This window comes from Ruditapes philippinarum, unplaced genomic scaffold (assembly GCF_026571515.1).
Source record: "Ruditapes philippinarum isolate M1 unplaced genomic scaffold, ASM2657151v2 ctg3104_1_1_1_1, whole genome shotgun sequence".
In the NCBI taxonomy this organism is placed as follows: domain Eukaryota; kingdom Metazoa; phylum Mollusca; class Bivalvia; order Venerida; family Veneridae; genus Ruditapes; species Ruditapes philippinarum.
Genome location: NW_026865562.1, coordinates 6425 through 33680, shown reverse-complemented (window position 1 = coordinate 33680; position 27256 = coordinate 6425). Strand labels below are relative to the sequence as shown.

At 33.4% G+C, this 27256-nt stretch overlaps 1 protein-coding gene and 1 long non-coding RNA gene across 2 annotated transcripts; one reads left to right on the top strand and one right to left on the bottom strand.

The window, feature by feature from the left end:
- Window positions 1-9525: 9525 nt before the first annotated feature.
- Window positions 9526-11614, bottom strand: LOC132729549 (uncharacterized). The gene is made up of 3 exons (XR_009625637.1): window positions 11495-11614; window positions 10726-10861; window positions 9526-9635 (listed from the first exon to the last, which is right to left on the bottom strand). It is a non-coding gene; the product is annotated as an uncharacterized LOC132729549 (long non-coding RNA).
- A 6020-nt stretch (window positions 11615-17634) lies between these two features.
- Window positions 17635-26877, top strand: LOC132729551 (epidermal growth factor receptor-like). Its single transcript, XM_060715331.1, has 6 exons — window positions 17635-17920; window positions 19500-19841; window positions 20373-20489; window positions 24860-24940; window positions 25746-25867; window positions 26662-26877. The coding sequence occupies exons 1-4, from the start codon at window positions 17803-17805 to the stop codon at window positions 24880-24882; spliced, it is 600 nt and encodes a 199-aa protein (XP_060571314.1). The 5' UTR covers window positions 17635-17802; the 3' UTR covers window positions 24883-24940; window positions 25746-25867; window positions 26662-26877.
- The last annotated feature ends 379 nt before the right edge of the window (window positions 26878-27256 follow it).

Sequence of the window (27256 nt, the reverse complement as noted above, 5' to 3'; positions counted from 1 at the left end):
TCTGAAATGCTTTTTGTATATTTCTAAACAACGTATTAGTATTAACAACCTTCAGTTATAGGTCTAGAAAATTAAACTCGTGCAAGCTTTTTCGGAAAGATAATTGATTTGAACTTTCAATGTTTTCTTAAATGTGTAACATCATGAATTTAGAAAAAGCTCTATCTAGGTGAAATTGTGTTTCATTACACGGTGGCGTGTTGGTAGATGTTTGTCTACTTAGTATTTCTATAGCATGTTAGTTAATATTTAGACATAAAAAAATCGGCTGCATTAGGATATCTACATTTGTTTTATTTCAACACAAAAACAGTCGGTGGTGTTTTTTTTTTTTTTTTTTTTTTTTTGTTTTTTTGATATTGTTTATGTATGTTTATTTATGTTCACTTGGACCTTTGGCCTACTTAATTCCGAAAAAAAGTTTTTCTCTTGTATGAGCTGTTGTGTATATATTTTGTTCATGACCCATTTTTAGCATGTTTCTTCTTATTTTTATTCGTTCATGTTTGAAAATCGTCTGTGATATTTTTATGTGATACAAGTAATATGTTATATTTTCTTAAACTGTTGAATTTTTCCTCATGTGTTGATGAGGTACTAATTAAATTTTGCTTACAAATGCCTTTTGATAATTTCAGAAGACGATAGTTGAAAACACATCATGTAATCATTATACAGTTTTTAAAACCAAAATGTATGTTTTAACCGGAATAAAATTATCAAATTTAAACATGTGTTGTAATCATCTGTACCTGGCATTGAAGATAATAATTGAAAAAGCTTACATTAACCTTACGGAACAATCAGTTATATGTCTGACTTAAGGTATTAGCACCCTAATGCATTACCTCCGCTTTGAAGAGTATTCAAATAGGCTAGAACTACTGTTAACTACATTGAAAATGAGGGCCATGCGTTCAATCCCCAGAAGGGTCAACTTTTTTTTTCTTTCTTTTTTTCTTTTAACATTATTCATGTATCTCTCATGTCCCATTTGCAAAGAAAAAAGTGTTTAATTTTGATTTTTTAATTTATATAGGTATTTATTGGCTAAATTATGCTAAATCTAGTAATAAATATGGTACCTGATAATTTCAAAGTGTAATATAATCAAAACTAGATGGTAAAAGTATTTCATATTTTACAAGATCAACCAATATACTTTTTTAAAAATTTAGGGAAACTTTGAAAACAGGCACTCATTTGGGTAAATTTTAAGAATTTTTTAAATTAGGCTCCCTAAGTAGAAAAATGGTCAGACACGTGGTAAAAATGGGTGGGGTAGGGTAACATTTTTATACAGATTTCATAAATTTTAAGTAGAAAACATAATTTTTCTTATTTGGATTGTTAGCTGAATGGTACTTTTTGTTTCTTACCAAAAATTAATGGGAAAACAGTTTTCATTAGAATGTTATTGCAGATTATTTAAAGGTTTCTACTTTCTAAAAAAGGGCCCTCATAACATCCTAGCTTGAGTTCAGAAAAGTGGCCATAACTTGATTTCCGTACGGTAAACTTTGTTTAAATTTTGCATACAGGTGTACTTTAAGGTATACATCTGACTTATGATGTCAATTTTTTAGTTCCTGATAGTGCCCATTAGGGTCCTAATACCTTAAATAAGGATTGACTTAAATACGCACGGTTCTGCTGGTATCACACTTTTCTCCATGAAACATATTACACTGTGTAAAGTAAAACAGCTAACAATGTGACTCGTCATTTCTACTGTAAATAGAATCGGGAACATTGTCGAGAAGTTTTAGTTCTTGAACAGTGATCATAATAATTAAACTATTGAATATTGAAGGTTTAGGGTTCGTCTTTACAATCGAACTAAAAATATATTTAAGAAATAATATATTCCAAACGCTCAATAACATCACTGTTTGGAGTTCGGATATAATTTCTCGCATCCGAAAAATAGAGAAAAACAGAATCCCTAAAGAAAGCCCAACACGGCAAAATTGAAAATGTTGCAGGCTCGGTTTGATTGAGCCTGTTCATGGACGGTACTGTCAAGTACAAACTACCGTCCACGCCCCCCAGCACCGGCTTAAGCAGAATTTAACATTTAAACACGAAAAATGGTGACATTTTGAATTTAGAAACATACGCAGATGTGCTCATACGGCGATTATCATGGAACCGTCAATGTGACACAGTAGTGCCATTCCATGAAAAGCGGCGTATGGTCCCCAAGTAAAGGAATGCGTGTGTCCTAAACGAGAAAACAATGGGCGGAACTAAATAGATCTTTATGGAATTAAATTGAACTAAATGGAATTTTGAAAGGGGATCTGAGGTTATGAAATTCTGGAAACAAAGTGATCCCTCGGAAGCATTAATCACAACAAAATTACAAGAGAATTGCAGACTCGGTTTGATTGAGTCTGTACATTGAGTCTGATATGAAGCCCGCATATCACAGATAAGACGTCAAAAGACAATTTAAAAAGCAGGCAACATACCCCAGGGTGAACTCCAAACAGTGATTGTATCACCGATTTGGATATATTATTTCGATTCTAACACGACATCAACGAATAAATGCTGCTGTACCTGATATTAAGCTAATTGAGCATGGTTTGCTTCCGTACTTATTTACAGTGCGTTGTATTTTAATAGTGGTTACGTCACGTGTATAATGATAACGTCACATGTCTATATATAGAACGTCAACAGTGATTTTATCGCATATTCTAACACGACCCGCACTTTTCCCTATTGAAAATAGAAGAACCGAAAGTGTTTGTTGTTATGCAACAAAGTCACTTTTGACGTTCTATATTAGACATATGACGTAATAATTATACATGTGACGTAACCACTAAAAAATGCAACGCCCTGAAAAAAAGTACGGAAACAATTCAGAAACAATTTAGCTTAATATCAGTTACGGCAGCATTTATTTGTTGATATCGTGTAAGAATCGAAATAATATATCCCAAACAGTGATTTTTTCGCTTGATAACCATCACTGTTTGTCGTTTGGATGGGCAATCCATTAATCACCTCGGGCTAGAACGCCCCTCGTGATATAATTTCTCACATCTGAACTTTTCCCCAAATTGTTCAATGGTCCGCATATCATTTTCCGTCAACGGTTCTTCCATTTGAACACAACCATGAATTGTGCCTATAGTAATGATCATATGTTACAATATATCCTGCAAATCTGTGTGGTTTCACATAAAACTTTTAAGTGAATCAAAAAAACTGTAGTTTGGCGATTTTTCTCCCTTTTTTTTTTGGCAAAATTATTTACATGTCAAACACAGGTAAATAATTTTAATTTCTCATTCAAAGACCCATTTCATTTGGAGAAACAAGTCCGCGTGAAGAACATAACTTGATGTAAAAATAGAGAATACAGAATCCCTAAAGCCCAACACGACAAAATTTGAAATGTTGCAGGCTCGGTATGATTGAGCCTGTTCATTGACGGTACTGGAAAGTGCAAGTTACCGTCCACGCCCCTTAACACTGGCAAAAGCAGAATTCCACATTTGAACACGAAAAATGGTAAAAATTTGAATTTAGAGAAGCTACTCTTCTTTGCCCTGACACATCAAAAATGACTAAATCACGCTTTAAATAATTAATGTTCTAGTTAACCAATAAATCATAAATGCTCATCCGAAACAAATGTAACAAACATAGCAATATGTTTTGCAACGACAAGTATGTTATGAAAAGAAAACAAAACAAAAACACTAAAAAGAAGGTTTATCAAAATACATGCATGTAGACGATTTATATATTTAATGTTTAGCGCATGTAGTTTAATTGTCGATCTGGGTCAGTGTAACAGGAAACGACATACATTTGATGGCAATTTATATACATAAAAATGGGTCAAAGATAGAAAAGGTTTGCCTTTTTATACCAGTATGTTGAAAATTTAACTAATTCGCCAAACAGGAAGTGGCTGAGCAACAGACCAGAACTCATATCCCAATATAAGGGACCACGTGGTTATAATGCTGTTTACCAAATATCAAGAGATTGTGATAAATAGTTGCTGAGAAAACTGTTACGAAAATTTCCTACCATTTACCATTAATATCGAAAATTTAGCTCGGTCGGTATAAAGGAAGCGGATGAGCGACAAAGGAAGCGGATGAGCGACAGGCTTGAAATCGAATCCCCAAGTATGGGACCACATGTCAATGCTGTATGCCAAATGTCAAGAGACTGCGATAAGTAGTAGCTGAGAAAACTGTTACGAAAATTTTATCTCCGCCTGTCCGCCCGCTGCCCGACATTTGCCATACTATAATAAAGTGAAATAATAATTTCTAAAGAAAAAAAACTGGAAACAAAGTGATCCCTCGGAAGCATTAATCACAACAGAATTACATAAGAATTGCAGACTCGGTTTGATTGAGTCTGTACATGAGGGATACTGAATAAATGCAACATCCCTCACGCTCCCTAGCACCGGCTTGAGTGGAAATCAATTCTCACGGAGCACTTGACACCTGCTGTTGTGAAGAAAACTTAACATGGCAAAATTGAGAATGGTGCAGGCTCGGTTTGAGCCTGTTCATGGGGTAAGTACATGTTACCGTCCACGCCCCCTAGCACCGGCTTAAGTCGTCATGAACTGGTAAAATTAAAAATTTTGAAACATCAGCAGATGTGTTCATATGGCTGTTACATGGAACCTTCAATGTGACACATTAGTGCCATAACTGGGGTTTGCACCTGTGCAACCCGGTCTAAAATATCTAATCGTCCCCCCAAACCAGCCCAAGTCGGGCGCCCAGAAGACACCAAGCCATAAAATACTTTCCTTGATAATCTTGTTTATAATATTTTAAGATATGTTTATAAATTTGTTTTTGACGTCTTATCTGTGATAAACAGGCTTATGACATTCTGTCCGTGCTCTGCCTTATGCCCTGTCCTGATCCTGTTTGGGGTCCACCTGGGCTCCTAGCCGCTGGTCCTTGTTGCTTGGTCGCGTGGGGTCGCGTTCGTTGAGCGCCGCCTTATCTTGTTCATCTTGTTTACCATTTTCATAGCCTCTCATCACCTCTCAAAAATTCCATTGTGTTAAGTTCCTCCACTGATTTTCGTTTAGGGCAAACGCTTTCTTTTACTTGGGGACCATACGTCGCTTTTCGTGGAATGGCACGAAAGTGTCACATTGAAGGTTTGATGATAACCGCCGTATGAACATATCTGCGGTTGTTTCTAATTCAAAATTTCACCATTTTAAATTGAACCACCTCCGTGGTCGATAGGTTAGAGTCGATGACTTCTAATTCAGTTTCCTCTCTGGCTCGGGTTCGATCCCCGGGAGATGCTTTGGTAGTTTAGCACAGAGGAAGGTAATTTAGTACTGGTGTATCTCTCCAGAAACGATGGTTAGGAAACTACCCGCCTATATGTCTGAAATACTGTTGGGAAAAGGCGTAAAATGAAACAAACAAACAAAGTTCATGTCATGTTTAAATGTTGAATTCTGTATAAGCCGGTGCTGGGGGGGCATGGAAGGTAGTTTGCATTTGACAGTACCGACCATGAACAGGCTCAATTATACCGAGCCTGCAACATTTTCAATTTTGCCGTTTTGGACTTTCTTTAGGAATTCTTATTTTTTGTATTCTATTGCCACATAATCGTTGTTAGAGCCTGTTCATGGGCGGTACTTGAAAGTGCAAGTTACCTTCCACGCCCCTTATCACCGGCTTACGCAAAATTAAAACCGAGTTTGCAACATTTTCAATTTTGTTGTTTTGGACTTTCTGTAGGGATACTTATTTTCTCTATTTCAACATTAAAACACGAAAATGGTGATTTTTTTTAATTTAGAAACATCCGCAGATGTAATCCTACGACGCTTATCATTAAAAAATTGGAAACAAAATGATCTCTCGGAAGCATTACAATCACAACAAAATTACAAGAGAATGCAACATCCCTCAAGCCCCCTAGCACCGGCTTTAGCGGTACTCAATTCTCAACACTTAATAGTGCTGGCATCAATGATCCCGAAGGACCAGAAAAATATAACAACACTGAAGCGAAGTACGGGGCAAATTTTACAGCTGCCACACAGCACTTGACACCTGCTGTTGTGAAGTATAAAAATCTGGAAACAAAGTGATCCCTCGGAATCATTAATCACAACAAAAATCCATCAATCAGTTACACCAAATTCTTTTGGATTTATATTCTTTTAAACTATGTAAATCGTTATTTTTTATTTATTTATTTTTTTTTTTTTTTATATTTTTTTTTTTTTTTTTTATTTTTTTTATTTTTTTTTTTTTTTTTTTGGTATTTTTGACAATATAGCGTTAAATGTAAAAAACCTGTTCGTTTTAATTGTTACTTGTCAGGAAAAATCTGTTTCTAAGTAGGATTTCAATTATAGTGAAAAGGTTATATTTTCTTAAAATTCTACATACGTCAGGTATATACCAGCTTTGTCCACTAATTCGTCTGTTTGTATATAGGTGTAATCTAAAATTAAATATTTTTCTTGTCAGTAAAGTTAAAGGCATTGTGCAGAGTTTCTGCAGGAAATTAAGCTTTCGTTTGTCAATTTCTGCTATAGCAGGTAACCATCCCAGCATGCCTAGAGCCATATCAGTTCGGCTTCTCTTGCTCTTCTTGTACAGACTCAATCAAACCGAGTCTGCAATTCTCTTGTGATTGTGCTGTTATTAATGCTTTCGAGGGATCACTTTGTTTCCAATTTTTTTTTCTCCTTGGAAAGTGTTGAATGCATTTGGTTGCTAACGGAAACAACCTTTCCATGTTAAGGATATCAGTGTCTTTCAATATCATTCCATAGTTCTGCTCCGTAAAAGGCAGATGAAAATGTAACTTATTTCACTAAGGAGGCGAAAACTAAGGGATTAACGTCACCAGGAGTCTCGTCGATAGATACTAGTAGAATAGAAAATAAAGATAAGCGGCCTTTTTGGATACGCGTTTCCACAGATAACTTACACTTTTGATATTTGTGTAGTTCAATTCCGGCGTGAGTAACACCGGACTTAGGGAAGCGTTTTCGAAATTAATAGTTATGTCTTTAACCGCCTTCCTGCCAGAATTACCAAATTACATTAATTTGCATTTACTGTCATCGAATTCATGTCCCCATCTGATCTGAATGCGTATTTGTTCACTATATTAAAATGTTGTTCAAGAGATTTTATGTTTGGCAAAAGAATAACGTCACGATATCGTCCGCTATCGTTGGATTACCACTTCTTATAGATTCAATAACCGTTCCATGACCACAACTGTAATGACTGAAGAAATTCATCATAAAAAGGAGATACAGCAAAGTTGGCAATATTCCAGCTTCACGAATACTTTGTTGTACTTTAAAAGTTTTAGTTTCAGATAATATTCCGTTGACTTAGATGTGTCCGGATAAGCCAGTGAAACTATTAATGAGCATTCCTAAATATCTTCCATGAATTTCAAAAGTTTTCAATTTTATGAATAGCCCATTATGTTAGCATGATCAAAAGCATAAGCTGTGTCAAGATCACTGCGTGGAGATTGATGCAAAACAAATAAAGGGGAGGCCACTGCGTGGATATTGATTCCGAGAATGAAGGGGAGATCACTGCGTGGAGATTGATGTGTGTTCTCAGTGCTCTCTCGTTTGCAGCATTCATGACACAAGTTTGTACTTGTAGATGAATGTCGGCCAGAGGTGCTTCGAATGTAAAGTGAATCAAATTTCGTATTGCCTGTAATATCAGAAGGTTTTATGAAATCAGGTACTTCTTTTTCGCTACAATTGCCAGTTGCAACAGACAGTTTCTAAGAACCGTAACCGAGTATCAAAAAAAAAGATACAGTTCGATTTAATAAATATCAACACGTATCTAAAGAGAAAGATTGCATTAATTAAAGGTAATAATGTTTTATAAAGCTCATATTGATGTTTTTCCTGCGTGAATAACGCACTTGCAAGTATATTTTAAAAAGGTAGTAGACTTTCTTGCTGTGATTCAATACACTGATATTCAATTGCAAGCAATCAACAATTACAAGTAATCAAAACGTGAACCTATCACTTAAGTTCATTTTCTAATTAACTAGTTTTATACTCTGTCGCATCTATGGGTTGTTATTCCAACAACATTGATTACCTGAGGGTTTTTTTTTCAACTTCCAAGTGCATTATTTACAAATCAATATGAAACTCTAAATAAAAGTCAGTTATCCGGTTATCCGGTACATGCTATGTAGGCTAATCAAGTTTTATGATTGTATAAGTTTGTGCGTAACGGGCTATTTTATTAAGTTAACACAGTAAAGAGGGTGTAATGTTTTTGTTAGTTGTTATTTATATTCAACTGTGCGCATTCATAACGAAATTCCATTACGGGTTATAAAATTTACGCAGTATTTGACTAGTGTTGCTTTTACACATCTCATGTACTAGAAGAGCAGAAATGGTTTGCTTAAAAGTATTATTTGTTAAATAATGAATATTGCTTTATTTTCTGGGCGTTACTCAAGGATTCCATTTTTCTCTACTCCTTTAGAATGTTAGAAGTTAAGCGATTGTATACAAAGGTATGACGGTGTAAAAAAGTTGTGCTGGAAGTACTATTCTTCACTACAGTTATCATGACGCAAAACATCTGGCGTCATTATATTGGACCAAATTAAAACATGCAGAATATTTACCAAGTTAAAGTGATTTGTTTTATTTTATTGATTTATTTATTTATTTGTTGTTGTTGTTGTTGTTGTTGTTGTTGTTGGGAAAAAATCTGAACTGTTTCAAACAAAGGTCTCCAGTAATATGTCCTGGGAATAGTGAGTGTATTATACCACTGCTAAGCCTTCTTCAAAACAGCGCTCCGATAGTTATTTATAGCGCGCAGTGACGTTCGTTTCTAAAAATAGAAGATTGGGAAACGAATATCCCCATCCATATATAGGGAGGGGACAAGTAAATTAAAGATACCGAGGGGCTTCCTTATTGTTTATACATTTATATTTTGTGGAAGACAAACAGCATTGCATACCTTAATTCTTTTGATTTGACATGAATATGAAACGATTTATCGTAAAATAACATATTTTGTCTTTGGAAAAACTGAAGGCCTTTTTAAAGTCCAGATAATAAACAATGTGTATTTTTATAACAATTACAAAATAATGATAAACGAGTCCAAATAACGTCTGGTAGATACAGATTTATTTAAAGTGGATCATTTTTCTTATAATTTGTCTTTACGCGTTATTACTTATTGTGTTACTTACATCGAGCTCGATTGTTCTTAATACATTGTATATAAAGAATATGTGTTTGTCCTGAGCGAATATGCTAAATGTCTTATTGATTAGTAATCAATTTGGAATAAGATTTCATAAATAAAAATTATCTGAAATAAACTTATCAATAAAAATTAAAAAAAAAATTTAATCTGCGTTTGTCTCGTTTTAGATGCTTCAATCTCATATACTATTAGGCGGTTTAACATGAAAACTTGTTCGAGGCGTGATCATAGAGAAAAACAACAAATAAAGCAGCGTTTTAATAACGTGAATAACTGATTTTTATTATCGTATTGAAGGTTGTGAAACATTCAAATTGGCGTCGGTTACCATGTTACCCGAGTGTTCCGAGATGATCATATCTGAAAACAAACAAACTATTAAGAGATTTACATGTAATACCAATGTGTATAACTTTTACCTTACATTTAATAAAAACCGCCATGTTTTTAAAAGAGTATTTGTATGTATTTTGCACAATGCTATTCTCTAGTGAAATTAGTGTAAGCCAGATATGCTCTAGAAATAGACCATTTTGGTCCAGCACATTTGCATGAGACATGCAACAACATTTTGGTATTAAGTCTACTTCTATTGAATAAGTTATTTCCAATAAAATCTGAAAAGAATAATGAAGTTTAAACAAAATGTTTGCCTTCTCAAAGCGTCTTCATCGCAAACTAAATACGTTTTTCCATTTTGCATGACCAATCGTTTTTCAAGGTCTTAATGCGTCAATTACGCAACACTTTTTGATTAATATAAATTTTAAAATAGATCTCCATACATAAGCCCATTATGCCCCAGAAATACTTTTGTTTTTTTTATTTCTCAAAAGCTTTGTATTTTTGGTGTACTTATATATTTTCCAAAACATTACCTTTTGCCCAAATACCTGATTGGCTAGAAAAATTAGAAGATGCTGATAAAACTGTTTTATGTTGGAGTTTAGGGAGTGAGACTGAAAAAAAAGAGTTAAAACCTTCACTAAATTCCGTATTCTGGTACATACCGGACAAGGCGCTTAAAGGATTAAATGCCAACATGTCGTCTTTTTACCCAACGAAATGAATTTAAGATGTTTAATTCATCTCTAAACATCGATTGAATAGGTATTGAATAAAAAAAGTAAGAATTGGCGAAGAAAGCGATGTTTGTCTATTTTATAACAATGATTTCTGCAAGCGTCTAGACGTACTGCTTCAACATTGTAGTGAGTTAAATCCGATTTTTAGTCGGTAGAAAAAGACCTCGGCACGCGAGTAGAACCATTGTCATTGTGTAGGCAAGCTTGACTGCTTCACTTATGTGAAATAATCTCAAGTATCTGGTGGGATTCAAACCCACGACAGTGAGATAAAAGTGCTATGAAATCATCACTCTAAACCATTCGGCCATTGAGGCGGCCGCTGATAAAAATAAAAGATCTTATTTATTAAAAACAATATATACGCGTGTTTTAAACAGTAATTCCTGATTTCCTGCATTTCCGGATCACTGTAAGATAAAGTACTGCTTAAGCCCTTTTCCTTCATTTGCCGCATTTCACACGCCATAAAAGGCGTGATGAGTTGACCAATGGCAAGCCCTGAAAAGAATAAGCACAAAATAACTAGACCAATGAGATACGCTGTACGCTGTTGTAAGCAACAGAGCAACTTTTAACACACTTACTTACATATACTGTAAAATTGAATAATAGCATCTTTATAAAAACAAACTAAATGCATTATATTCATAGAAGGCTCGTAGATTCTTTTTGATAAAAAGCAAAGTTTGTTTGTTTGAAAGAAATCGTGAAATTGGTCTATACGAAAAGTTTGATTGTTTCATGTTATTTCTTTTCCTTTAGATAGCATTCATCTCTTTTTATACACACGGTATGCATGGGTATGACAAAAGATATAAGAGCGGCGGGTTTCTTTTATTATTCAAATTACAATTATTTTATTTGTTCTCATGTCCTACTAACACTGTAATAGTTATATAGCTACGAATTTCCCGCTTTGTTGATGAAGGAAGACCTCGGTGTCTTCACTGTGTATTATATCAAATACAAATGGAAAACGGAGTAAAGAGTAGCTGGATAGCTTCCTCACATAAAAATCTATAGTTTCTGGCAGGACTCAAACACAAATCCCCTGTTCCCTGGGTTAGTGGATTTCAAGTGTTTTAAAGTCAGCGACATCAACAGCTCGACACTATAAAATTATCAACTCACCTAGAAGAGCAAATCCAATTACACACACGTAAATTTTCCACATGTTGTTTCCACTCTACAGATGTACAAAAAAGACTGATTTCTGTTATAAATACGTTATCACTGTAACCTACATTCTTTTATATGATAAGTAATCATATATAGAACATAAACGTCACAATGCTGTCTAAATGCTAATACAATGACTTACTTTTAAAAACCTTTACCATCTCAAATCTTTATAAAAGATTTGGTCCGCCATGAACTTTCGACAGTCCGTTAGCAGTTTGATGTATTTTTTTATTTTTTTATCAAAACACTATAACTAAGCAGTTAATTAATGACATTTGGGTCAGACAATACGAAATGTTCTATACCACTGTAACAGGCGACATCATTGCAACAAACATCCTAACGAAACACAGTTTGAGGTGAAATATTTCTGTCAATGACTTTAAGATTAAAGTAATTCATGGACTGTACGTAAAACTGTGACAAGTTTTATGATGTTTGCTGCGAATAACCTTGCTTAATTAACTAGATTAACTTTTTTTCAATTCAATATTTTATTCGGCAAAAACTTATAAATGTTCATCGCCAATATAACATATTTATAATGGCGGTACAAATACAAAGAGAAAAGCATGAATTCATATCAATTAAATCAGTCGAATTCTTTCGACAATAACAAAACAAAGAGATACTATATACATTGTATGATCTTTAACATACATAAAATAAATCCATATAACACAGTCATATCATGCCTGATAGTTATCGCGCCAAAGATTAGCTTTGTAAACGTATTTTGTAAGTTTATTAATAGTATTACTTTGTTTGCCAATTTAAAAGAATTTTGAATTTAAAAAATTTGGCCAATGACAATAATATTAGGTAAAATATTAAGTTTAATCTGTCTGTAAAAAGGACATACTAAGAGGAAATGATACTCATTTTCTATACTATTCATATTACATTTCGTGCATATTCTTAGACTTCTAGTAATGTTTCTATATTTCCCTTCTTCTATAGCTAAATTATGAGCAGAACACCGGAATCTACACAAAGCAATTCTATAGCTATCATATTTTACAACAACTTAATTTATTTTTCTAATTCAAACTGAATTTAAATAAACAGTAAGTATCAAGTGTTGGAGATTCTTTGAGCTCTGAAAACCATTGCTGTAGATATTGGTCATAAATAGTTCTTATTACTGTTTGAATTTGTAAGTTAGTGATTTCTGTGTTATCCATAAATAAGAGTATCCTAAATTATCTAATAATTGTTTAACACTTACAGATCAATTGTTTACTAATATTCCATGATCATCACGCGTATTAAATACTTTAAAAAACCTAAAGAATTCGTGGTTTTCATAATTCTGAACCAATATTTTATCATTCTGATTTTACGACATATAATCATTCGGAACTCGTCCAAATTCACCGTAAATCGCAGATCTGGCAGTCTGTTTGACGAACTTTTAAAACGTTTTTTAAGAATTTTAAATGATTTTTTTTTCTCTATTATCGGATGCCTTATGTAAACCCCAAATTTCACATCCATAATTCAGAATCGAAGTGATCATGGAATCAAATAAAATTAATTTGTCTTTACTTCCATTAGCAGACAGAGTAACACCTAAATAAGTAAATTTAGTAACAATTTTTTAAGTCTATGATTATCATAAAATAATATCAATATTTTCAGGTCTATTACCTTTCTAACATATCATTACTACGGTTTTTATCAATATTAACACTGATTCCCCTATTGCAACAATAAGACTGTAAAATTATTTAGAAGGTTCTGTAACCCTTCTTTGGATAAGATATTAACACCGTATCATCCGAAAAAGAAGTAAAAGAGATATAATTCGTCCATAGTGAACGAGTCAATAGAGTCGTCATATAAATATTGATACATATCATTTATAAAGAATAAAAACAACAGAGGGGATACTGGTTCGCCTTGTTTAACGCCCTTAAAGCTCTCAAAATTATCACGTAGCTGTCCATTTACACGTACACAAGATTTAACACTTTCATATATTTTCTGTAACATATTAACAAACTTTGTGGAAGCTCCATAAGATAATTATTTAAACCAGATTCCGTTTCAGTAAACTACATCAAAGGCTTTTCTGAAATCGACAAATGCTAAATATAGCTTCTTTTTCATCAAGCGAAATAACTTTATCTATGATTGAAGTTAAAACAAAAATACAGTCAATGGTACTTTTATCTTTTCGAATTCCAAATTGAAAATCACTTAACATATTATTGCCCTCGGCCCATTTTCGGAGTCTTAAATCTAATATGGTTGAAAAGATTTTTGAAAAAATTCTATTTAATGTTATTCCTCTGTAATTATTGATATTATTAAGGTCACATTTTTTTGGGGGACAGGAACAATAACACCTTTAGTCCAACTATCTGGGTAAATACAATGAGTAAACATAAAATTAAATAGTTTGCATAATAACGGTGCAATCATATCTTTCCACTCAACAAACATCTAGCGGATTAAACAATCTATTACACCGCTTTTACCACTCTTTAACATATTTAGAGCTTTTAATACTTCATCAAGGCTAAACAAAATATCAAGTTGTTCCACATTGATATTAACATCACTATTTAATAAATTTTCAGCATCATCATTTATAAATTCGTTGTCATCAGAAAAAGCATTTTTGAAATGGTTGTAAAATTCGTCTTCCCTTTTGGCGTTTTTTTGATTTAAATTTTTTAATTTCTTTCAAAACTTATTAATTAGACATGTACATCGTTTCAGTCTAGCTTTGCGTCTGCATTGTGATAAAGTTAATGATTTTCAATTTTTCCTTCTCCCTTTCTTTCATGATCGGAATTGTTCAGAAGTTGTCATATGACGAGGCCGTCAAATAAGCACATAATGTATGGTATGCACATTTAGCCATTACGTTTACAAATGCTGATAATGGAGGTTTTCTCATTATGCAGTATGTCTATGTGAGTTTATTCTATTATTAACATAGACATAATTCTGTCGAAAATTACTGTCATAGAATCATTATCATGTCACATTTGTTTTTATGTTGAGATTTTTATTCCGTACAATAAAATCAGACTCTCATCAGCAAGATAATAAAAATAATGAATTGACACTTAAACTTTTGATCAGTCATGCATGTGTTTCACTATACGTTTATCATTAGATTACAAAGTGGCATAGAACTTCAGATCAAATGGATTGCAATTAGATTTATTTCAATTTCACAAGCACAGGTTACATATATTTGTGTTATATACTTTGATTTCACCTTTACTTCGTTTGTATTACAAGAATATATTTTATTAAAACCAATTCTTTAGTGTATGTTGTGGTTAATGATACCTAAAAAGCAAACACGGTTAAGCAACAGAAACGGAACTGCATCACGCGATTTCGATTACATACAGGATATAATGGTGGCTGATTTCAATCCATATTCTTGTTATCAACTGATCGTATTTACACTAGCGGTCTTTTGGTTCACTTGTTTTCGCATATCACGCAGCGTTTTTGTCCCTAACAAAAAGAGGGCAGCTTATCATGTAACGTGCTGTGATGTCGCTTACGAAAAGATGACAGAAAGACTGTTGTGATGTCGCTAACGAAAAGATGACAGAAAGACTGCTGTGATGTCGCTAACGAAAAGATGACAGAAAGACTGTTGTGATGTCGCTAACGAAAAGATGACAGAAAGACTGTTGTGATCTCGCTAACGAAAAGATGATAGAAAGACAAATTCACTTGTTTTCGCTTTGTCACGCGGCATGTTGACGCTTACGAAAACACGACAGCAAGCTAAATTCATTTTTTTTTCGTTTTATCACGTTTTATCGCTAACGAAGAGGCGGCACCAAGAGAAGGACTGAATACAAAAAGAATTTTCATCGGTCATATCAGAATTGCAAACTGAATTCGTTGAACCTTATTGGTCATTCTTAAATAAAATGTAAAGGACAGTTCGAACCATTCTAAAATAAAATGTAAAGGATAATTCTAACCATTCTAAAATGATTTTATATGGCTCTTAAATAAAATGTAATGGATAGTTTTTTGCCAGTATAGAGATAGATCTAAAAGACAATGTAGAAGAATGAGGATAATTCTTTAACTTTTTGGTTAATTGCAAAAGACTTACAAAATTTATAAAGTCAAACGTTAAACATGTTAAAGAGATACCTAAAATAGAAGTTGTCCTACTTTGAAAAGTCAGCAATATAAATATGCTTTAATTTAATTTCAATGTTAACAAAATGGGCATTTTCTTACCTACAAGAAATGAGTGTTATGGCATTGTTATGCAAACACTGCTAACATTTCTTTTTGTATTGAAAACTTAGAAATAACATAATTTTGCTTGCTACACAATTTTACATCGGCCGAGTATCTTTTTAAAGATACTACTTGTTTCCTTTACATGTATATATTTCTATTGTTTTTATCAATATTTGAAACACTTATGACAAGTTTTCCCGCTGTAGACCAATCCACTTTAAAGATCGCAGGGGACAAGTCAAGATTTGAAGATGAAGTGTTCGGCCGAGACAGTATTACTTTATGGTTTGTATTGTATCTAATTAAATATAGACCACATTGAATGAATGTAAGTTCAATACTGAATTTATTCAACGAGTTGAATGGAATTATATGACACGAGCCACTTGCGAGCATAATATTATTTTATTCACAACGAGTTCAATAAATTCAGTAAATAACCTACACGAATATATATAATATTCTATTTATCACATATCCAACATAAAGAGTGTTTAATTTAAGGACGTGTCTATATAGTGTAACGCTAACATTTAGCGCGTCTTTACACTGTAATTGTATAACGCAAATGACGTCACGTCAAATATAATCACGGCCGTGCAATACCGATTTCACTGAGCCACAAAAGTGGCACGGGTACAGTGTATGTGAAAAAAAAATTCTTCAACAAGAGCTGATAGTATATCAAATACAACTGAAAACAAAATTTAAAAAAAAACGAGTGTTACAAATATTTGTTTGATATTTTATCCGGTTGCCCAAAAATTAATGCTATGCAATTTTATATGTAGTCGCCTGATGTGTTTTTCATTAAATTATAAATGTGACGTGAAATTGGCCTGTCAATAGTAATATTATTTATATAAAGACCAACGAAAGACAAGTTTGAGTATATTAACATTTTAAATAATATCTGGCTTTTTTTAATGTGTTACACGTCAATCCAGTCATTAACCCATTCTAAATTGTCCTTTTAATAAATTATTATACTTACTACATACTTTTACAGTCACATAGATAATATCCAACTCTTAAAGCTACTATCCCACACATTGTAGTTTACGCGTTTTTGAAATAAAAGTCAGGCTCGTACATTTATATGGAACTAGATGATTTATACATGTCCTGTCCGGTGTAAAAAATTTAGTGAGTAAAGTATTCGCAATGTTTGTCCTGCTGTAAAAGTTGAAACGTTTTATTTTGGCTTAAATTATAAACACACCCGTTAACCGGGTGCAAGTAGATCCGTTGATTGCTGGAAGAACAATTGTGCACTCGGTAATATTTTTATTCTGCAATCGATTGCTGCACAATATATCATAGAAATGTATGTCTATAAAAAGATACAAAAAAAAAAAAGATAAACATATCTTGGTGATCCGGTTTAAACTGACATTTATATAGTAATATAGTTCTACCTGTATGAAGCTGTCCTTCTCGCTACATGTTAACTGGTGTGATAATGGGGGTCTATATATGTCTAGAACTGAACGTGATCAGCAGCCAAACTCCGATGTTCACCCGTGCAAAAGCCTGTTTTGTGTAAACTTCAAGTCAATTTTGAAGAGACAAACCTAAAAACAAAAAAAAAAATTCATACATTATGTGAATGACACGTGAATTTATAATCAGATTTTTATTGTCAGTTTATGGCGAATATCATTATCCTTATTATTAAAACTGCCCAGTAAAATGCTAATTCCAGAAGCTATAATCTCGCGTCAAAGTTGACATTTGGCTCAAAAACAAAGTAATGAAGTGAGTATTAATATATAGATAACTGTATGATACAACGGACTATTTATTCTGCCAATTTTTTGTATCACTGCGCAAGCATCTCTTATAAAGAAATAGTTCGGTCTCTTCTCTAAGCATTTGTGTCATTGGTTATCCAGTGACAACATCTGTGACAGCTAAAGAGACAGAGTGTGTGTTCTTTATACATTTAACATTTAAGTAGCTGATAATATTTTGTGTGTAAAATTCGTGTAAAATTCGTGATTAAAGTTCAAAGAACAATGGTCTTTATTCCTAAAAGTAGTACTTACATGGCTGATGTATTGATATTGGTAACTATTGCAATTTTTGCGGCCGTCGGACACACAATAGATGGGAATGAACTTTTAAGAGGAAAAGGTATATTTCTTTGTTGTTTTTGTTGTTGCTTTTGTTGTTTGTTTTTTGTTGTTGTTCTTTTTTTTTTTTTGGGGTGTTGTTGTTTATATTTTTGGGGCGCTGTTGTTGTTAGAGCATTCAGATTATTTTTTGCACTTATATATAAGATGTTTGATAATATATGTAGTGTATGTATACATCGCGTGTAGTGAGCTACTATATAGCGTCGTTACTAAGTATACACACATATAATAATGTCCTTTCAAATAATAGCAATTTCATCTCTTTATTTAGCCTTTATTATCACAAATATCTCTTTGTCACAAGCCTTTACTCATGTATGATCATAATTGAGTTAACATGAAGTAAACCTGCTAGAGTCAAACAGAATAGAACATGATTACAGAACATAACAGAATAGAATATATATGCTTTAATTGTTAAAGGCCCACTATGCCGCAGAAAATGCTTTTATTTTTATTTCGCAAAAGCATTTTTTCAGGTTTTGTTGTCCTGTTACATTTTCCAAAAAGTCAATCAATGGCCAATAACCTTAACCACTTAATGCTGCTTTTGCGTTTTGCCAGTCAGTTCAGTTACAATGATTTAGTATCTTGTATAGAAGTCAAAATACTAGTTTATTTTACATTTTGCTACTTTCATGACAAATAATTTCACATTTAGTGCTACTTTAAAGGAAAAAAAATTGTTTCATAAACATTTTTTACTATTTTGACATTACTATTTGAAAGACTTTCCTTAAATTTTATGTATTGGCTGAATTTAGAAGAAAGTAGTCCGGTAAGACATCAGTGAAAATACGGAAAAAAATCTTTCCGCAGTGAAAAATAATATTTACAGTGAAAATACGGAAAATATGTTTTACCGCAGTGAAAAATTATATTTACAGTGAAAATACCGAAAATATGTTTTACCGCATTGAAAAATAATATTAACAGTGAAAATACCGAAAATATGTTTTAATAATGCAAACTATTTGTCATAAACTAATGAAGACTCTTTATTATTTGCAAATCTTTCCCCAGTGAAAAATAATATTTACAGTGAAAATACCGAAAATATGTTTTACCGCAGTGAAAAATAATATTTACAGTGAAAATACCGAAAATATGTTTTACCGCAGTGAAAAATAATATTTACAGTGAAAAAACGGAAAATGAAGCATGTATAATTGGACATGTAGAGCCGTGCTTTCTATTCTAAACAATTAAAGAGATGTAATAAATTGTGAACTATCTAATACATGTAGCTAAAAATTTACTGTTTGGTTGATGATAGACAGGCCGGTGACCGATTTAAACGAATGATTTGGCTTAAACCTACTCAAACAACAGCCGCCAACTGTTCAATAGATATATTCAAGGATTTAAACTTAATATACCATATGTGATCAAAGCGGTCAAAAAGTCACTTTATTGTTCACGTTTTTTTATGATACTGTTAATAATTCTATGTGTGGGTGATTGAGGGTGTGCACGCGTGCGTTCGTTTGTGCATGTGTGCCTACGTGAGTGCGAGCGAATGTTTATGGTATTATGATATGGAATTTATCATACAATATACGTTTCATATTTTCTAGTTTGCTATGGAACAGCTAACGGATTTTCTCTGTCAGGCAGTCAGATGTTTCATTACCAAAGGATGCGTAAAAGGTATACTGGGTGTACGTTTCTTCATGGTAACCTAGAGATAACGCATCTAGAGAGCAGAAAAGGAATGACCTTTGACCTTAGTTTCCTGGAAACGATCGAAGTAGTGACCGGATATGTGTTGATCTTTAACAACGATGTTGACGTCATTCCGTTGACGAATTTAGTCCATGTCCGGGGCGAGACTCAGTTTTCATACAAGGGGAATAACTACGCTTTTAGCGTTATACTGTCGGATAACAGGGGTGGAATACAAATGCCTATGTTAAAAGGTAAGTGCTGTGTATAACACAATGGTTAGACGAGAACATATTAGACCATTAATTTAATACTCATCATATCTAACGTGATAACAACAATAATCTAACATGTATAACATACAAAACACCTACCTTCCACAGGGACCCAGCACAGTGTTGGGATAGTGTAAAAAGAGTAATTCTAGAATTAAATATATACTGTATATATAATATATAGACAAGGGGTTGAACTTGCCAAATCGGGCAGGTGCCACTAGTCCAGTATATTAAGTCAAAACTGCATAGTCATTTTTTACGTATATCATATAAAGCTATATATCAAATTGCAGCTAAATGACATCACTTGATGTTGACAGTAACATTATTGTACCCACTTAACAACAAACCGATATTTCGGTTAAAATATCGTATTTTTGTTATGTAGGACATGACCGATTTACCTGTCGCAACTCGATTTTCTACGTGTTATTATTTATTTCAATTGCATGGCAGGGTAATAAATTTATCTAAGTTATTATTCGATGTTTTTTGTTGTTGTTTCAGAGATAAGTGGAAATGTTCTGCTTTCCCATTGGTCAGTTTGTTTTACAAACTCAATAGCATGGGATGTTCTTATACAAGGAACTCTGACAGAATCGAGCGTAGAGGAACCAGCGGGATGTAAGTGAAATATCTTAACATAAAATACATATGAGCCGCGTCACGACAAAACCAACATAGTGGGTTTGCGACCAGCATGGATCCAGACCAGTCTGCGCATCCGCGCAGTCTGATCAGGATCCATGCTGTCCGCTATCGGTTTCTCTACTTGTTATAGAGTTTGTAAGCGAACAGCATGGATCCTGATCAGACTGTGCGGATGCGCAGGCTGGTCTGGATCCATGCCGGTCGCAAACCCATTATGTTGGTTTTGTCGTGACAAGGCTCATATCATTAAGTCTTGGTATGAAATAGTAAAGTCAGTCATAATGAGCTTTAGTCACAGAATATTATAATTTATATACATGTAATTGTTAATATTATACTATTTCCAATTGTCTGGAATACTTAATGTTCTTAATATACAGCCATGGACAAGGCGATAATCTAACATAAAATTACAGGTTTTTGCAATCGATGACGAAGCAAACCCTATTTTATAATATTTTACTTTATATAAAAGGTTCGATACGAAAGCCTTAAAGTGTCAAATAAAATGAAAACATAAAAATGCAGAGCGTTATAACGCGAAAAAAATGCGTTATTACGAGAATAAAGGCGTTATAACGCGAATCAAAAGGCGTAATAACGCGAAAAAAGGCGTTAAAACGTAAATCAAAAGGCGTAATAACGCAAATAAAGGCGTTATAACGCGAATCAAAAGGCGTAGTAACGCCTTTATTCGCGTTATAACGCGAATCAAAAGGCGTGCTAACGCGAATAAAGGCGTTATATCGCGAATCAAAAAGCGTAATAACGCCTTTATTCGCGTTATAACGGGAATCAAAAGGCGTATTAACGCGATTAAAGGCGTTATAACGCGAATCAAAAGGCGTAATAACGCTTTTATTCGCGTTATAACGCGAAGCAAAAGGCGATAAAACGTGAATCAAAAGGCGTAATAACGCGAATAAAGGCGTATAACGTGAATCAAAAGGCGTAATAACACGAATAAAGGCGTATAACGCAAATCAAAAGGCGTAGTAACGCGAATAAAGGCATAGTAACGCGAACCAAATGGCGTAATAACGCAAATTAAAACGCATTATAATGCCAATTTAATATCATATTTATACTAATAACGCGAATAAAGGCGTAGTAACGCGAACCAAAAGGCGTATTTTAACGCAAATTAAAACGCATTATAATGCCAATTTAATATCATATTTATACTAATCAGATTGCCTAGTAACGCGAGAAAGGAAGACCAATATTGATCTGAATTTATTGCTCAAGATATAAACTCGTATAAGATAATACAATATACATTTACAATAACTATCATTCCATTTGCACAGTAACAATGCAAACTATTTGTCATAAACTAATGAAGACTCATTATTATTTGCCAATATAAGATGACTTGGTGACTGATAGGTCCATTGGACAGGACTTAAATAAAGTTACTCTGAAATCATCTATCACATCATTGATTTTAAACACGTCACTATAGTAAATGAATTTCTTTTCTTATCTTTTCTTTTCTTTTCTTATATCTCATATCTTATCTACGGATATGTCCTGTATAATTACTTAATAACATGTAGTATCTTCTAATTACATGTATGTGAATGACGTTCCAAATTACGCCATAGGTAATAGGCTATAGGTAACAAGATTTTGAAAAAACGGTATAAGTAAATCACATTAGGGTGAAAGTATATCTTAATTATTGATAGGTATGCTTCGAAGGGTGAAAGTGTTTCTGTTAAGTCACACTTATAGGAGACATTGTCTTCTTTGTTCTTGTAGAAAAGTATCTAAAGTTGGGTGATAGTAACCTCTAATCCGACGAAAGCATTTCCTAATAAAAAAATTTAAAAAATCAAACTGTGGTCTTAGGACGTATCCATACAGAATTGAAAATAAAACGTACATCTTGATCAATTCATTTAGATCAACATTGTTCTTCTTTCTTACATGACTAGGCCATAGTTTGGAATTTATATGTGTTAAAATTAGCGTTATAACGCCTTTTGTTTTGCGTTATTACGCCTTTTGGTTCGCGTTATTACGCCTTTTGATTCGCGTTATAACGCCTTTATTCGCGTTATTACGCCTTTTGTTTCGCGTTATAACGCAAACAAAGGCGTTAAAACACGAATTGAAAGGCGTTATAACACAAATTGAAAGGCGTTATAACGCGAATAAAGGCGTTATAACGCGAATCAAAAGGCGTAGGAACGCCTTTAATCGCGTTATAACGCGAATCAAAATGCTAACAACGCGAATCAAAGGCGTTATAACGCGAATAAAGGCGTTAAAACGCGAATTGAAAGGCGTAATAACGCCTTTATTCGCATAGTAACGCAAAACAATAGGCGTAATTACGCGAATCAAAAGGCGTACTAACGGGAATAAAGGCGTTATAACGCGAATCAAAAGGCGTAATAACGCGAACCAAAAGGCGTAATAACGCAAAACAAAAGGCGTTATAACGCTAATTTAATACCATATAAATTCCAAACAGTGGCCTAGAAATGTATGGAAGGAAGAACAATGTTGATTTAAATGAATTGATCTAGATGTACGTTTTATCATATGCCCGAAAGAATTTCGGGCATATGATGTTATACCCCCTGGCGTCCGTCCGTCCATCCCTCCGTCTGTCCGTCCGTTAGCAATTTGGTTTCCAGAGCATAACTTAAGTTCCATTTGGCCCACAATATTCAAACTTCATAGGAGGATTGTTATTTGAAGAAGGTGATACTTTATGACCTATAAGTCACCAAGTCATCTTATATTGGCAAATATTAAAGAGTCTTCATTAGTTTATGACAAATAGTTTGCATTATTACTGTGCAAATGGAATGATAGTTATTGTAAATGTATATAGTATTCTATAGGCGTTTAAATCTTGCGCAATAAATTCAGATCAATATTGGTCTTCCTTTCTCGCGTTACTAGGCAATTTGATTAGTATAAATATGATATTAAATTGGCATTATAATGCGTTTTAATTTGCGTTATTACGCCTTTTTGTTCGCGTTACTACGCCTTTATTCGCGTTATTACGCCTTTATTCGCGTTATTACGCCTTTTGTTTCGCGTTATTACGCCTTTTTTCGCGTTATTACGCCTTTTGATTCTCGTTATAACGCCTTTATTCGCGTTATTACGCCTTTTGATTCGCGTTATAACGCCTTTATTCGCGTTGCTACGCCTTTATTCGGGTTATTACGCCTTTTGATTCGCGTTATAACGCCTTTATTCGCGTTATTACGCCTTTTGATTCGCGTTATAACGCCTTTATTCGCGTTATTACGCCTTTTGATTCGCGTTATAACACCTTTATTCGCGTAATTACGCCTTTTGATTTGCGTTATCACGCCTTTTTCGCGTTATTACGTCTTTTGATTCGCGTAATAATGGCTTTATTCGCGTTATAACGCCTTTGTATTTTTATTTTTTTAATTTATTTGACACTATTAGGCTTTCGTAGTTCAAACTCTATTAACTTTATGTCACTTAATAACCAGTCATGACGGAAATTTTATGCCAAATAAATAATATATGTTATTTTGGTTTTGGAGTGATACATGTGGATATATTACCTGTTAAGATTTTATTTTTTGATATTTTATATTGGCAGGTAATATATCTACATATATCACTCCAAAACCAAAATAATAATTTTATTACCCTTCCCCTGCCGAGTTTAGACGATTTTTTTAAAGAATCATTGCTGTTTCAAATGAAACGTCGAAATAAGATTCCCTTTAGGGTACCTCTTCGTCACAACATGACGTCACATAAATACATGACGTATTGTTCCCGTACCTAACGAATGTAAACAAGAGAAAATGAGTAGTCTATTGAATGCACTTTTTTGTAATTAATATCAAGCTTTCACAAGGTCATATTTGTTTTCGATACTGATGGTAATATGTATTATTACTCTACTTTGGTAAATATTTATCATTTGACAGTTAAAAAGTGCTTTTAAATCGGAATTTACACCGCGTAAAATCGAACCGTACGCGCATCACCTCAGCGCATGTTGTTTACAACGTTGGGTACCCAACGGGGAAATTAAGTGTGTATATTACCCGTCTGGCTCGGTTATATCAATTTCTTTCGGGTGATCAATATCCAATCAAAAAGGCGGAAACAATCTAGAATGGTAATAACAGCTCATGTTATATATACAAAGAACCGTTTACATAGGGTCATATAACCTGTCAAAAATCTTTATAACTAAATTGAATAATGTACATGTATAGTAAGGGTAAAATGTTAAACAATGCATATGCATGTAAGTATATTTTAGTGGGAGCAATGCTCGAAGGTCACAATATCACATTGAATGACAACGCCTTGTATGTTTTAAGGTTTGCAGTGTGACGATTCATGATCTACTGTAGACGGGATTCAACGATGTTGGGGACCCGGGCCTGATCTTTGTCAGAAAGGTGAATTTTTTTAAATGATTTTTTTTCTGTTTGAGCTGTGAGAATGTGCAGAGGATTGTTGCCTGTTATGTCGCTATGTAGGTTCGCGTGCTATGTACTTTGTTTAGAAAGTTTCACGTGCTGTTTACAATTTGTATAAAAGTTTCGTTTGCTGTTTATAATATAGACGAATGTTTTGTGTGCTGTGTATAATTTGTATTACAGTTTTAAGTGTTAGGTAGAATTTGTATGAAAGTTGTGTGTGCTGTTTATAATATAGATGAATATTTGTGTGCTTTGTACAATTTGTATGAGGGGTACAATATACTTTATGAAGGTTTTATGTGCTGTGTACAATTTGTATGAAAGTTTTGTATGTTGTGTACAAGACGCATGATATTTTTTCCGTGCTGTGTACTATTAGTATCTGTGAACAATGTGTATATAAGGCGGCGTTTCTGTGTAATTTTGTGGCACTTACACAGTAGAGATCACATGGCGACTTTTCAGCTTTTCTAGCGGAATAAGACCTTAGATGCCCGGCCCTTTGTGCATTTTTGAGGCACTTTCGTAAACTAGTTGGATAGCTTCTACACATGAAAGAATCCGAAGTCCCTTGGTGATTCGAACCCACAACGGTCAGGACTAGTGATCTTAAGTCAACTACCTATGATGTGTCGTTTTTCAATGCTTAGTAAAATGTATAGAGAAATTTTGCGTACTATGTAAAATTTGTAAAGGGTTTTTGCCTAGCATTATTTATATTTACATCATCATTTGCTTAGGCATGAAAAAAGAACTGACTTGGTTTTGAATTTTTTTGAAGTAAAACGTATGGAATGCGATTGGCATTGTGAAAATGGCACATGCTTCGAGGAAGGCTTGATGGGATGTTGTCATCCGGAATGCCTCGGATGTAACGATGGCTGGATTGATACAGCTTGTGAGGTAAATATGTGTTAGAACAAATGTAAGAAAATCCAGTCATATGAAGAGTGGTCTTTAGTTGGGGTGGTTATTGGCACGGGTTTGACGGTTTATACTGATTGCTAGAAGATTATTCTGAACAAAAAAAATAATTAATACATGTCTGCGCAATAAGGGAAATAAAATGTTAATTGCCAAAAAAAAAAGAAAATCCAAAATAAACCTTTTGTTTTTTTTTTTTTTGTTTTTTTTTGTTTGTTTTGTTTTTGTTGTTTTTTTGTTTTTTTTGTTTTTTTGGGTTTTTTTTTTTTTGTCGATTAGATCTTTTTTGTTAAAATAAAATATTATTCTACCCAAAACACGTGTTGGTGTTAGTTATAAGAAAATGTTCCGTTATAACATATATTGAAGTTGAACAGTTTAGTTTAAGGAGTATTATATTTACAAAATAATATACATATAAATTACACATATTATGGAGAACATAAATGTTGAGTATACACAAAAATCTCATGTTAATTAGGATATCAATTTTGAGTTAGTTAATTGTAGTTTAATTCAGGACGGTATATCGTTCAAATGCTTTGTAATTAATGTTCCTGCGCATTTGAACTCAAACAGTACCTTATTCTACAACAACTCATTCAAAAATTATATCTATTTTTATTTAGATCACATGTTCAATTCAAGTGGTCTTTTTTCTTTTGAAATTCATTTTCTGTTAACACTATTTTCATTTCAGTCAGAAACTAATTGCCCATTATCAGTGTTTCAGCCAATATATCATACGTGTGTATTTTTGTTTTTACTTTCAGTATTGCAGACACTACAGTTACCAAGGTCATTGTATTCCGAATTGTCCTTCTGAGACATTTTCACACATGGACAAATGTATCCGCTTTGACGAGTATTATGCTGCCAATGAAAACAACTTTACCTAACTTTGTGTTGTAATAATATTACCTAACTTTGTGTTTTAACAATTTTACCTTGTTGTGTGTTTTAACAATTTTACCTAACTTTGAGTTTTGACATAAAATAATTTTGGTTTTTGACAATATTTTTAACAATATTCCCTTTAACTTTGTTTTTTATAAATTTTTAACCTAATCTAAGTTTGTTTTTAAAAAATTTTTACCAAATTGGGTGTTTAACATTTTTTACCAAAAGGGAAAGCAACGTGATAAGTGAAAAAAGGAAATTTGTCTGCGTCGGGGACAAAACCCCAACATAAGGGGTTTTGCGACCAGCTTTGGATCCAGACCGCCGGGCGCACCCCGCGCTCTACAGGACCCTTTGTTGTTGTTTAAAATCCCTATTACAAAAAGAAAAAACTATTACGAACGGGCAGGGACCCTTTGATAAAATGAGGGGGAATCCCGAAAGTGGTCGGTTTAAAGGGGGGGGGGG